This window comes from Solea solea, chromosome 2, assembly GCF_958295425.1.
Source record: "Solea solea chromosome 2, fSolSol10.1, whole genome shotgun sequence".
Classification (NCBI taxonomy): domain Eukaryota; kingdom Metazoa; phylum Chordata; class Actinopteri; order Pleuronectiformes; family Soleidae; genus Solea; species Solea solea.
In genome coordinates, this window is record NC_081135.1 from 34257896 (window position 1) to 34270723 (window position 12828).

Consider the following 12828-nt stretch of genomic DNA (forward strand, 5'->3'; position numbering starts at 1 on the left):
CCTTTTTTTTTACTTTTTACATTACTGTAATTACACAACCGATAAATTTCAACAGTTTCTGAAAGCTGAGCAGTTGCACGTTAAAGCCGACATGTTGTGGTTATTAAGGTCATTTCACTCGCGCTGTTTTAGGAAGCTGGATAATCAGCGTTTTTGTTGCCAGAGAGGAGAGAGTTGGGAAAAACTCTCCTGTACATAGTTTCCATTTTTTGGCCTGTTTTTGGACATTGAGACAAAGACTCAAACAAATGTAATCATAAATATGTTTCATACTGTTCCAATTTCAAATGTACAACTAGAGTTTTTTCTAAATAAACATTTTTGTTTTTCTTCATTTTAAATTGTAATACACTATTTTAACATTCAGTAAATTGTAAATAACAACCAGATATTGAAAGTTATTCTGGAAAAAAAATGAGAAAATCACTTAGTTACAGGACATTTTCTGGCCCCTTTATGCTTAAAATAAGCAAAACAAACAAACAAAGGACATTTTGAAGCTTAGGTGTTCAAATTTTACCCTTAAACTTCCACCAGTTCCTGAGAAATTACGTTCTACCTCATTAGGACCAGGTTTTTGGTCTCCATGAGGATGACATGTATTTCTGCAAATAAACCCTAAATGTTAAACACACTGCACTTTAAAGTGAAATAAAACTAATCACACAAGGTCACAGCTGTACTGTAAGTAGTGAAATAGTTTATTTTTCTTTCTTTTTTTTTAAATTTGACATAAAACATAGAATATCAGTAATATACAATTCTTGGAGGAAGGGTAACTGCTAAGATGACTGTCACACGGGAACATCACTGTTATTAATGGGCACCGGGAAAAAGAAAAACATTTAGGAAGAATTACTGTAATAGTGAGCAACAATAATGTGCATTAAATATTAAAGTACACTCGTCAGTGCTGAGTACAAATACAGGGCGTCAGAGTACGTGTTAGAAAAATACAATACTCTCGCGAGAGTCACGCTCGTCGTTATGTGAGCCACTTTTGAAAAACACAGACATCATGCTCCATCTACCCGTATGTCAGTGCAGACGATCCTTTTTCCCTGATCCACCGCCGCCGCCGCCGCCTCGCTTCACCTGTACAACGCTACATATCTCATTTAAACTGGTCTGCTGCTATTTATACACAAGTATGACCTCATCACGCGTACGTGTAGCAAGATCCAAGACGAGGTAACTACAATAAGATGACATAAATAATAATGGCATTGTGCAACATTTACAGTGCTTTTTTTTAATTATTATTATTATTATTATTTTTTAGCTCTACATCACGTGTAAACTGATTCTATTTCTTCAAAAAAAGATTATGGCTATAGTCACCATGACAAGTCTGATATGTAGATTAAGTTGCATTCATTCTCTGTATAATGTGATTAGCTCAGAGCAGTGTTTGGCAATAATGAGATTTTGGCAAAATATCTACACGGGAGTGGCATGACACTGAAAAACATCACTGTAAAGGACATAGTAGAGAGAGAGAGAGAGAGAGTGGGTGCAACATGTTTACGGTTAAATGTACAGACAAAAAAGTTTGAATACAGTAAAATCTGGTGAGTTATGAATCCGTGTATCGTTCATTTTTCAAAATAAACAATGGATAATGACTCTTTTTTTCCCCCAATTTCTGATATTCTGCTCAAATGGAAAAAAAACAAAAAAGGATAACATTTCGCTTCACATGCTCTCCCCTGATCATAAAACTGACATTTTCTTGCTTTTCACTGGAAGTAAAAGGGTAACTCTGACACCAGAAGACATGACCATGGAGAAAATATCCGTATATATATATCTCTGTCTGTCAGTAAGTCATTTTGTATTTGCTATTTCATTTTTATTTTTATTTTTTTAAAAACCTGAGTGGTGTAGTACGGCCTGCAGGAGACTTAAGTGACGTTTTCACAAAGTTTCACAACAACACTACGCTGTATTATGGTAAAGTTATTGAATTCTATTTTTTTTAAATATCCTTTTCGGGTGTTGCACTTTGTAGACAGTCGCTGCACTCGAGCTCGGAAGACGGCTCTTTTTGATGAAAACGAAGGCTGTAGCTTGTTGTCTACGTTGTCTATGATTCAACAATGTTTCATTTAAATGTTACTAATCGCGAAATTTTCAAATCTGTGAACATCTTTTCTTCTTTATTTTTTCGTTTGAGCAAAATATCGGTCATTGTCCGTTTTTTCATTTTATTTTGAAAAACGAATGAACGAGTGACACACGGATTGTCACGGCTGCGGTGAAATGGTTAAACATATTAATCCACAGCATCTATCAGAGACAAAATAAAAGATTGTATTTTCCCTGAGCTTGCAAAACAATGTCCACGATAATTGTGCGCCTGCTGGGAGCTTCACAGCCAAGGTTACATGCAACAACTCACTGCTCTGTCTCGATGTCATGACTGTGGAAAAATAGCTTATGATAATATCAACATATATATATATATATATATATATACTGTATAATGATTAATATAATATGATATGGCAATTTAAATAAATAAAATCAGAGTGCAGCTTCATTTCAAGGGATCATCACTGTTTTAAAAAAACAACAACTACAGGGTAACTGCAGGCGTGACAGTCAGCCTCACTGTACATGGTTTTACTTACAGCTTGTGTGCCTTACTTCATAAATACTCGTCTAGTGCACATCGAGTTTTTAACCTGGTACGGCGGTTCATACGGTGCATTTCGTGGTTAGAATACGCCAGAAAACTGGCTGCATGCAGGTTGATATTAACAGTGAATTTAAAAAAAAAAGAAGCATACAACAAGTTATTGCACACTTTAAAGAGTTGCACGTTGCTCTGTGAGATATAGAGCTCATGATTGGCAATCAGTAGTATGTAAGTGCTGTACATCGGGAATCTCAGGAAATCAGTTTGGTGCCTTTTTTTCTAAAAACTACATCAGCGACAGTAAATCTACAGAAGATCTTGCTTCGTTGACTGAGCTACATCATCACCACCTTTGTTCTGCAAGGTTTCCCGCAGGAGTCCTGCATATGTGTCATGACAGAATACCCCCGACACTGACCACAGCTGCCGGAGCCATTCTGGATTCTGGTCTGCTCGTGCCGGGCCTGTAAACCCGTGATTGAACTGTTGTGAAACTGCATCTCTTTGGCTCTTAGGAGCGCTTCTTGGTCTCACATGAGAGGTTAATAAGAGGTGCTCTTTGGATGGGAAACGTGTAGAAAACAAAGTTCGAAGGAAAAACTCCAAGGCACTCTCTTTTAAAAACGAATAAAAATGCCTTTAATGTGGTGGCGTGGTCACGTTGAACCGATTACAACAAACACTTCTCAGCCTCGAGCCGTCATCAGGGAGTCAAAAAAAACAGATTTGATGAAAGAAGTTCCCTCAGTTTCCCGATTCAATTAATTTAATTTTAACAACGTTTTATTGTGCAGCACTGATGAGTGCACAGAGTTGAAAACATAGGAGTATTTAGAGAATTTTATATTATTTTGTTTTTTAACGGGTGCACGACAGAGGTGCACGAGATGCTGCAGATCAGTGCTGCTGCCGCCGCATCACGCTGCAAGAGAGTTGGATGATAAGTGCTATACAATGAGGTTGTTTGTCCTTCATGTTTCATGTTTGTCATCCGCTCATGCTAATCTGGTGGGAGGAGTCAGGACAGAGAGAGAGTGATGACCCCCAAATGACCTGACGATCACCCCCGGGATTCCACTGCATGCGTGATGTGTCGTGTTCCAAAAATCGACATAATGTAATGTAAACACAAAGAACTGTGTGATGTTTTCACCGACCGACTAGAGAACGAGATGAGAACTCTGGATTTGTTGTTGACGTAGTTGAGTGAAATACGATACCGGTACCGTCAAGATTGCTTAGCCAGTGACTTCTGTGCAGTGGTGTCAACTCTGTGCAGTACATGCATTCACTGGGTCACAGTTCTGACTTCATTCTCTAATAATATTGGTGCATGTTCCGCTTGAGTTTAGTTAGATTATGGTAGTCAACATGTGCAGCCACTAACTTTCAGATTAATTTGAACGCTCAGTGTTTGTTGTCAGGGGTGAAATGAAATGAATGGTGTCTATGTGACTGTAGTGATGCAGCAGAGTGGTACCAGGTGTTCACAGCTGATGCCAGCGAGCTGCCCATCCTCCAAAATGGCTCCCAGTGTGTTCACTGCAACATCTGAAAAGGCTACAGAGTCTCTCCTCTCGACGCTGAGCACATGAGGAAGCCAGCGGTGCCAGGCGCTGTGGAGTTTTCATCCTCACAAACACAACACACAAGAGTCCAAACTGTGGGGACTGAAAGTGATAAATCCAAGTGACTGTTCGGTTTTCTTCGACCCCGGATGACTCATTCCACTTCGGAAACTCTGGAATGGAAGAAGATGAAGAGTCATGGAGAGATTCTGCAGCGTGGTGCCATCAAATTATCTTTCAACATAAAACATAACTAGCTTTTGCAAGTTCAAATAATCACAGATTAGTAAAACTGAGATGTAACGATTATCAGGTCTGAGGAAAAAAGGATTATTTTGTCTTTTTTAAACTCCAACTTTTTGGTCTATATACTGTATGTATACATATATATATATCTATATATGTATACATATATACATATATATATATATCTATAGATACACATATACTGTATACACTTGTTTACATCTGTATGCTACAAATCAGACCTGGTGTCACTCTAGCATAGAAATGTACTTTCTATGATATTTCCAAATATGTAAGTATTTTTGTGTATTTGTACTATATGTATATATATACATATATATATATATATACATAAAACTTGGAAAAAAAAGACTTTTTCTATGATTTACTGTTCTGTCTACACACACACACACAGGTGTTTTTATACGTGTATATTAACCCTTAGTGCTCATGTGGCACTGAGGAGTGTGCGTTTATAGCTCACATCTTCAGGCTTTTCAAAATGCATGTATGTGCTGTTGAATCAAAATTATGATTCATTTTAAAGTGGGAGAAGCGATAATCGTGCAAAAGTCACAACATAGACCATTTTTCCCACACACTGTAAATGCCAGTGTTAATGTAGAGTAGGAGGAAGCAGACGACTTGTGTGTGGAAACTTGTGTTCGTCGTGTGTTTATTCGCCTCCATTAAACTTGTGTTCTGCTCAGTGTGGGATGGAAATGACTGATTTATGTCATTTGAAGTTCAGTTTGGAGGCAAAAAGAGAAACGCTTGCACTTTTCCTCACCTTCACACCAACAACAGCGACAGACAGAGTTGAAACTTGTCTGACGAGACGCAGATCCTTCTTTCCTCTTAATATGAGGTGAATAAAATGTTCCTCCTCTGAAATATTATAACTTTCGTCACGCTCGCCAATATAATCCCTTAAAACCACTCAGTTAAGAATCTGTGACTTTGTTTAAGTTTTCATGTCAATCTTTTCTTTTTTTTTGTATTTACCAAGGTTGGAGCTCCTGCCCTGATATTTTTTTAATTTCACATTTAAATCAAACAGAAATCAAAACAGGAATGAGGAAAAGTTTCACAGTTTCACGGGTGAATGGGTGAATGGGTTCACTTTGACTCGCTAACCTTTAAAAAATAATTATTTCTTGCTTAATTGCAAAATCTAACGGGGGGTGGAATTATGTGTTTAACCCTGAAGATTGAAGTCAGAGTCAGAGGGCGGTTCATAAAACTTACAGTTAGCGAGCTGAAGCCTCGTCTGCTCTGTCTGTTGGCTCGGAGCCGCTCGAGTATTCGACGATTTCATGTACGTTAACTTCTTTGGTTCCATTCCACCTGGAGAAAAAAGCACACGCAACGAAACACATGTGAGTTTTTTTGTTTTTTTTTTTTTTTAAAGAAAGTTAGTGACAGTTAGAGAGTCCGACTTCTTCAATCTTTTATTATTATCATTTAGAATTCAAAAGGACGTGAGTGACAGTGACAAAGGCAGCGGCTGACATCTGGAACCATGACACATTTAGAATTCTGAAGTGAAACACTGAAACACATCGAGCCAGGTTTATATGTTCAAAGTTGTCCCTGCAGGGGATTAAATATTTCAATATGCATTTCACCACAAAAGCACAAGACTGACGCAAGTGGTGCAACATGAACTGTCTGTGGCTCTGGGAGAGTTTAAGACTCAGTCAAACTATTTTTTCCAAACCAAAAAAAAACAACAACTTCAACACTTGACTATTAGCTGGATGCATACAATGGTTTTGAGGGCCTTTTTTCTTCCAGGAGAGGTCAAACACGACCTTCGTTTCAACGATTACAAGCACGTAGACAGCGTGCGAGTGCAAAACCTACTCAAGTGTTCTTTTACATTTTTTTTCAATTTAGAAATAAGTCAGCTGGAAATGTTGAAAAGTCAACCAAACCCCAGGGAGACACAGAACTGAAGTGTAGAAATGTGAAGTCTGCACTCAAAGAGGCAAAAGACCTTTTGTTGCAGTGGCCGTTTGTTCCGCTGTCGTAAAGACAACAGCAGCAAGAACTTGCGTCGTATCAACAGTGATGTGTGATGAAAGCTGCTCTCTGCAGGGAATTCATGTGAACAATGCGCTTCCTTCGTATCAGAAAAAGTTCCTCTGTGGGTTTTCCACACGTGAAAAAAACACATCATGACAATTTCAAAATACTAGCTCTCACTTCTACATCTGTCTGAAATGAAAGACTGCTCTCAGAGTATGAAATAAATATCACACTCGACGTCGTGCTGTCGTGATCGGTCATACGCACGAGGCATCACTGGGTCCGAAGGTCTCGCTTCTTTTGTGGCTTTGACTTTACCTTTTGCTGGTCTGGGGAGTCTGCTCTGGGTATCACACACACTGGCAGATGTCACAATGGGTTCAGACTGGGGTTGGATGGGCTGAAGGAAGGCCACAGTGGGGAAAGGCACTGACGGGATAAGGGCCACGGATGAGTCGGACAGGGAGTTGGGCATCCCCGTGTGGCCTCTGTCCTTAAAGCTGGCGGGGATTCTCCACCGGGGTAACGGGGAAGGAGACACGTCCTCGCTGGAGGAGCCGGGGCCACTGGGAGGACTGAGGGACTGTTCTGGGGTTGGTGAGGATTTGGGGAGGAGATGCAGTATGGAGGAGAAGAAGGAACAGGATTCAGGCAGGGAGATGGTCCCAATCCCACTGTCCAACGTTCGCATCTTGCAGCCGGAGCCTGCGGCACAAGGAGAACAGCTGAAGTGGCTCAGGACAGACAGAGGGAGGACAAGAAGAGGGGACACAGATACATGAGGGCAACAGGGCAACCACGGATATCAAAAAAAGAAATACACCACTTTTTTTGATATCGTCTGAAGTGCTACTCTGCACCTTTGTCCCTGAAACGAGAATCCTTACTCTGAAATGAGGGCAGCTTCACCACTGGACCTCGTCTGCAGCAGTGGTTTTCCCCTTCACGCCTCTCTTTACTTGCTTGTCTGAGCTCTACACAGTGGACTGCATACAGTGCTGCACTCAACACATGCTTAAGCCTCGTTTATACTCGCTTGGTACTATATTGCGCGGAGCCTCACGGACGGCGTCTGGCCAGTCAAGCGCTTCATGTGCGCTCTGAACTGCTGGTCAGCATACAAATAAACCAGTTAGTGGATAAACAGGAAGACAGGAATAACATGCGCTTTCATATAGAGGTTTGAATGCATTTAAGCCTGTATTCTTTATTTCTACTGATGCTGTGTTTTAGTGAGTAGTAGTAGTAAGAGAAAAGTGCCGTCACAGCCAAAGATTAAGGAATTTCAATGAAATTCTCCCTATAGTCAGACAGTTTTAGCTTCATTTATACATTTGAGCTTTGTTTTCACACATTTAATAAGTCATATTGGAGTAGGGAGAAGAGATTTGGGAAGTCTGCGTGCCTTACACAGTGTCAGACTCAGCTTATATTTGACTTCTAAACTTTGTTTTAAAGCTCCTCTCTAAGGATTGACCACGTCTGCTTTTGTAAAGACAAATCTACTCCTTCCTAAAGTGCGACACGCCGGCTGCATTGATATCATGTCCGGCGTGTGATTGTGCTACAGATGCTGGGTTAATGAGCGTGTGACAGTCGGCATGCACTGGCCACACTGTGAACATGAAATGCACGCGATGGCATATGGAATGGAAAGTCAAATACACCGCAGCACGTGTGTATTTATTTGCATTATGCACAAACTCACACATGCCACAGCAAAGGTGTTATTTCTTGATGTTAACGGATGCACATCAAGATTAATGTTGTTATACACCAATAGACCACGGTTTAAACTTTTGTTTTGTTTTCGTATGTAGCCTGTAGCAGTAACCTGTCGGCCATGACACGCTGGAGATTAGACAGATTAGACTCCACACGCCTGTTCTGCACGTTTCTACAGACATCATTTTTCCTTTCATTTCCTCACTTTTATTGAGCGTGTTCACTTTATTATATTAAATGGTAAAAAAGCTGCTTTACAATACAGTGTTGCCATTCACCCATTCACAACCATTCACTCACACTGTCATACAGCGCATCTTCTGTCACTCATCTTTCATTCGCATTCACACCACCGCCAGGAGCAACGTGGGGTTAAGTGTCTTGCCCAAGGACACATCGGCATGTAGACTAGCAGAGCCGGGAATCGAACCCACAACCTTCCAGTTGCAAGGTTCTACAACTGAGCTACCATCGCCACATTATGATGCATTTAAACAACAGAGTTTAAACTACTTGTCACCATGGTAATACACTTATAGACAACAAAAAACACTTGCAGTAGAAGCGTGTGTTACACTTGCCTCTGAAGACTTAAGTCATAAGTGAGAATGTCACACTTAAGTTAAGTGCATTCCAGCGTCCACAGAACCTCATGATAGTGGTTAATGTTAGCGTTATCGCTAGTTTTGAAAAAAACGCATTACATGGCAGTTACATACAAGGGCTTTAACAGTTTTATATATATATATATATATATATATATATATATATATATCTAATTCTGATAATTATTAATTATTCCCCATTTTCATTTGAATAACTTTAAAAAAAATGATTACTGTGTGATATTTGTGCAGATCTGGAGAATATGATGTTCATAGTTCAGGACAGTATTTAATCTAAAATGATAATCTGATACACATTTTTAAGAAAAATTGCCATATTACAATACATTGTCCAACCTTAATTCAAACACAACCCTAGAAACATGTCCACAGAGGACAGTAGTGTGTGAACAACCTGTTAATTTTGACACACACACACACAAAAAACTACATTTACACTACAACTTAATGTTTGGAGCAGCCATTTTGAAGCATGGAGAATAGAATCCATAATAAGGAAATAACAAACTACACATACAGTTCACAGCCTTGTGTATTAAAAAAGCCGCTTTAAATATTCTACTATCGACTGCTTAAAAGCACCACGTGAGATAAAAAGAATCCACATGAGCAGACAGAGGAAGACATTGACAGCATCGATTACTTTGGTCTTCCGTCTGAAATTAACAAGAATCGCTCGCTGTGGCACAGCTTTCTCCGGAAAACCTGAATCACAGACGCTGACAATTGATTTGGTTTCACAAGCCTGTTAACTCGAGTATGTTGTGCTTCTTCTCACGTTGTTTCTCTTTTGCATCAAGTTCAGGCAATGTCACAGAAAAACAACCCGCCAGAATAAAAGCTCAATATAAGAATGATGCTCTGTGTTTGTTCATCCAAAAACAACCTCAAAGATCTCTCTAGTCTCTGCACTTGGATATGAACCGACAAGAGTGGACCACTAGTGACTTCCCAACCCTTGTCGTCATGGTAACGATAACACGACCCATAGGAGAGTATATATATATATATATATATATATATATATATATATATATATATATATATACGCTTTGTTGTCATCATTACAGTAACTAACATGGGAGTAAGGATGTGGAGAAGTTATGGATTATGGACACAAAGTCTTGATTCCATCATAATTCCTACAACAAATCCCAACAACCTACGCACAAAGACGACCCCATGGGGTTGATTACAAGAGAGGACACTCTCGCTCTCACTCGGTACATTTCCATGCACGGTTAAGTCGAGCTACAGCCCGTTTTACTGGACCACTGCTCCTGTCCCAGTATACAAGCACGAGTGGGGGAATCAATTTATTGAATGAAGTCCTGTTTGCTGCACTCCTGCTCTGCTCTGCTCTGCTCGGGGGCAAAACACCACCTTTCAGCTTGTTAGTATTAGGCGGTCCCTGGTTTAGCGAGCAGCTAGTTGTGGGCATGTCGAGTGCAAGTCTCCCTATTATATAAAACATATTCAGTTGTTTAAGCTGACAGAGGATAAAATCGGACTGCTCGTCCGTCCAAAACAATGTCGCAGGCCACGTTATTGTCACAATTGTCTCATTCATCAGTGTAGCAGCTTCCGTTTGTTCTGTTCGTTTTGTATGTATTTTAAAAGTCCAGTTTTAGTCAGACTAGTCAAAGTAGTCGGACTATTTGTTTTTTGGCGTGAGTGAGGAGTTAAGTTGAAAGATTTTATTAAAGACAGCTCAGATCCGAGGAGAACTGAGACAACGGCTGACATGTGAACAGTGAGGCATGATCGCAGATTCTGGCGAGGTCTACTACAGATAGTTAGTAAGACCTGAGATAGTGTATCCGGTCCTTGGTATCTAGAAAGGGAACCTTGGAAGGTGCCTAGTTTGTGTCTTAACCATAAGTTATGGCTGTTAATATTGTACACCAGTTCTGGTTTAAGAATAATTATGTGAGTAATTAAACTTTAAGTTGGCTGAAGTCAGAATTTTTCTCTCGCACCATGTAAACATACTCATTTATTGTAGGTTTATTTGCCTAAAAGAAGCGTTAATACTGCATTTGCTAGTGGAAATCAGCTTTGTCTTCAAAGAAAAATAAAACAAATCAGGCTTTTTGTTTGTTTCCCATTGTCTATTGTTTAGACCCTTTTTTGCATTGTGTCCCATCAGCACATTGCGTAACTGGATGGTAATAGTCATGGAAGTAGTGGAACAAATACTTTTGAGATAAATGGTCTGTGTTCTCAAAGGAGAACAGCAGACACAACGAGGAGAGCTGTATACACTGAAGAAGTAATGCAGTAGTACACGCAGTTTAATTTCAGTTGGCCTTAAATGTATGGCATCAGCCACTGAAGATAACGACTAATTACTTAATCCAGTCCCAGGGTATGCTGTAAAATTGTAAAAGACATTTTATCGTACGTGCTAAATTTTGTTTGTCCCGTTTTATTTTAAAACATCAAGCTCAAAACTGCTTGCTCATCATCGCGTGAGGTTCAACAAGTTAATGCGTGGATGGCATAATTCAGCCCGCCGCTGAAGGCAAAGTTAATTCACTCAGTTGTGGCTTGGATGAATGTGCTTAGCTGGTGCAGTGCAGAAATTTAATGAGGTGCTTAACCCCCGAGCGCCGCCGTTCGTCCATATCAAATGTGCTTGATATTTGCCGATGGTGTCACTATGTGGCCGAGGAAATCTCAGCACAGTCTGTCTCCAGTCCTCTACCTGAGCGAGGTGGACACTTGCTATTTATAATCTAGGGAGTGACTGCCAAATTAAGTGCTATGTCAGTATTTCCACACTATTACTTTGAGTGAATAAGTGTATTCAGAAAGGCAGCATGAGCACCTGGATTTTGGAACACGAAGATCGTCACACCGACTTAATTTGTGCCACAGGAAAGAACACATGATTACATGTCAGTGTACTTAATTTACTATCTTAATAAAGATGCAGTTACACCCTCTCATTTGTTCACAAATGTATTTTTTAACTAGACTTCCACTACTTGTTTGTGAGGATGTCCCCCAAAAATGTAGATCTTTCATAAACATGATTTTTATTAATTTACCTCACACTGATCTGTTCGAGTGCTCTTGTTATGTTACATGTTTGTGTTTATTAGTCATTTGATGCTATAAAAACACAACAAAGGTGTCATGATTGACAGATGAGAGCGACTAAGGATTGATCGGGGTAGTTATGAAATGAGTTCCACGGCTTATGTGTTATTTAGACTCTTTGAACAAGAGAACCATTACAAATTCACTGGATCAGATTCAGTAGACTGTGATATTGCATTCTATGAATAATAACTCTTGTTCAAAGAAGGCAGTAACTTTGCCTGCTCTCACTGAAGAAGGCTTTTATACACTGATCGGTTTTTATCAATTATATTCCTCTGAAGAGTCAAACACATCTTCATTTGTGGTGGTATACAGTTAGAAACACAGAATACCAAGGCACACAATCCCTCCAGTCCTTACTCTTCCTAAGTACTGAATGTCTTTAGTGACGCTCAAAAATAGCAAAGTTACAGCAAAAATACCTAACGTCAACCCACAAAAGAGGAGTTTTACACTGATTCCCCATCAAAATGCTGCCAAAATCCATCCAAACTGCTCTGTCACTATCTGTCACAGCAGCACTGTGGTGTGACACTGTTGGCCTGAAGCCCTTTACAGTAACTTTGGAGAAAGTTGCACTACTTCTAAGCCTGGTTATGTGTCTGTGGCTTGGGCTCCCATATGGATAAATGGCTTCATCCTGATCAGATGAGCCTGTGCATGCAACAATTCAGAGCATGGATCTGTGAAGATGAACAGTCACACCTGCAAACAAAATCTCCATTTAAAAAAAAAAAAAAATTACTGCACAGCAAAAACAATAGTTACTGTAAATGCAGAGGCAGAGGAAAATAAAAAATAAACACAAAAAATGGAGGGAGAAGCACACACTGACAAAATAAGGCACTCGTCACGTTTTCCCTCCGACTGCTCACTTGCATAT

At 39.8% G+C, this 12828-nt stretch overlaps 1 protein-coding gene across 4 annotated transcripts in view; it reads right to left on the reverse strand.

Moving 5' to 3' along the window:
* Window positions 1-680: 680 nt before the first annotated feature.
* LOC131448173 (nck-associated protein 5-like) overlaps window positions 681-12828 on the reverse strand; it is a 55881-nt gene continuing 43733 nt past the window's right edge. For 2 of the 4 annotated variants that reach the window (XM_058620350.1, XM_058620341.1), the window contains 3 exons: window positions 6805-7191; window positions 5704-5802; window positions 681-4382 (listed from right to left, as the gene is read on the reverse strand). In XM_058620350.1, the coding sequence (XP_058476333.1) occupies window positions 4381-4382; window positions 5704-5802; window positions 6805-7191 (488 nt within the window). In that variant the 3' untranslated portion in view covers window positions 681-4380. Of the gene's footprint in view, window positions 4383-5703; window positions 5803-6804; window positions 7192-12828 lie in introns of those variants that run through there. The other 2 variants (XM_058620359.1, XM_058620369.1) reach the window with 2 other exon arrangements.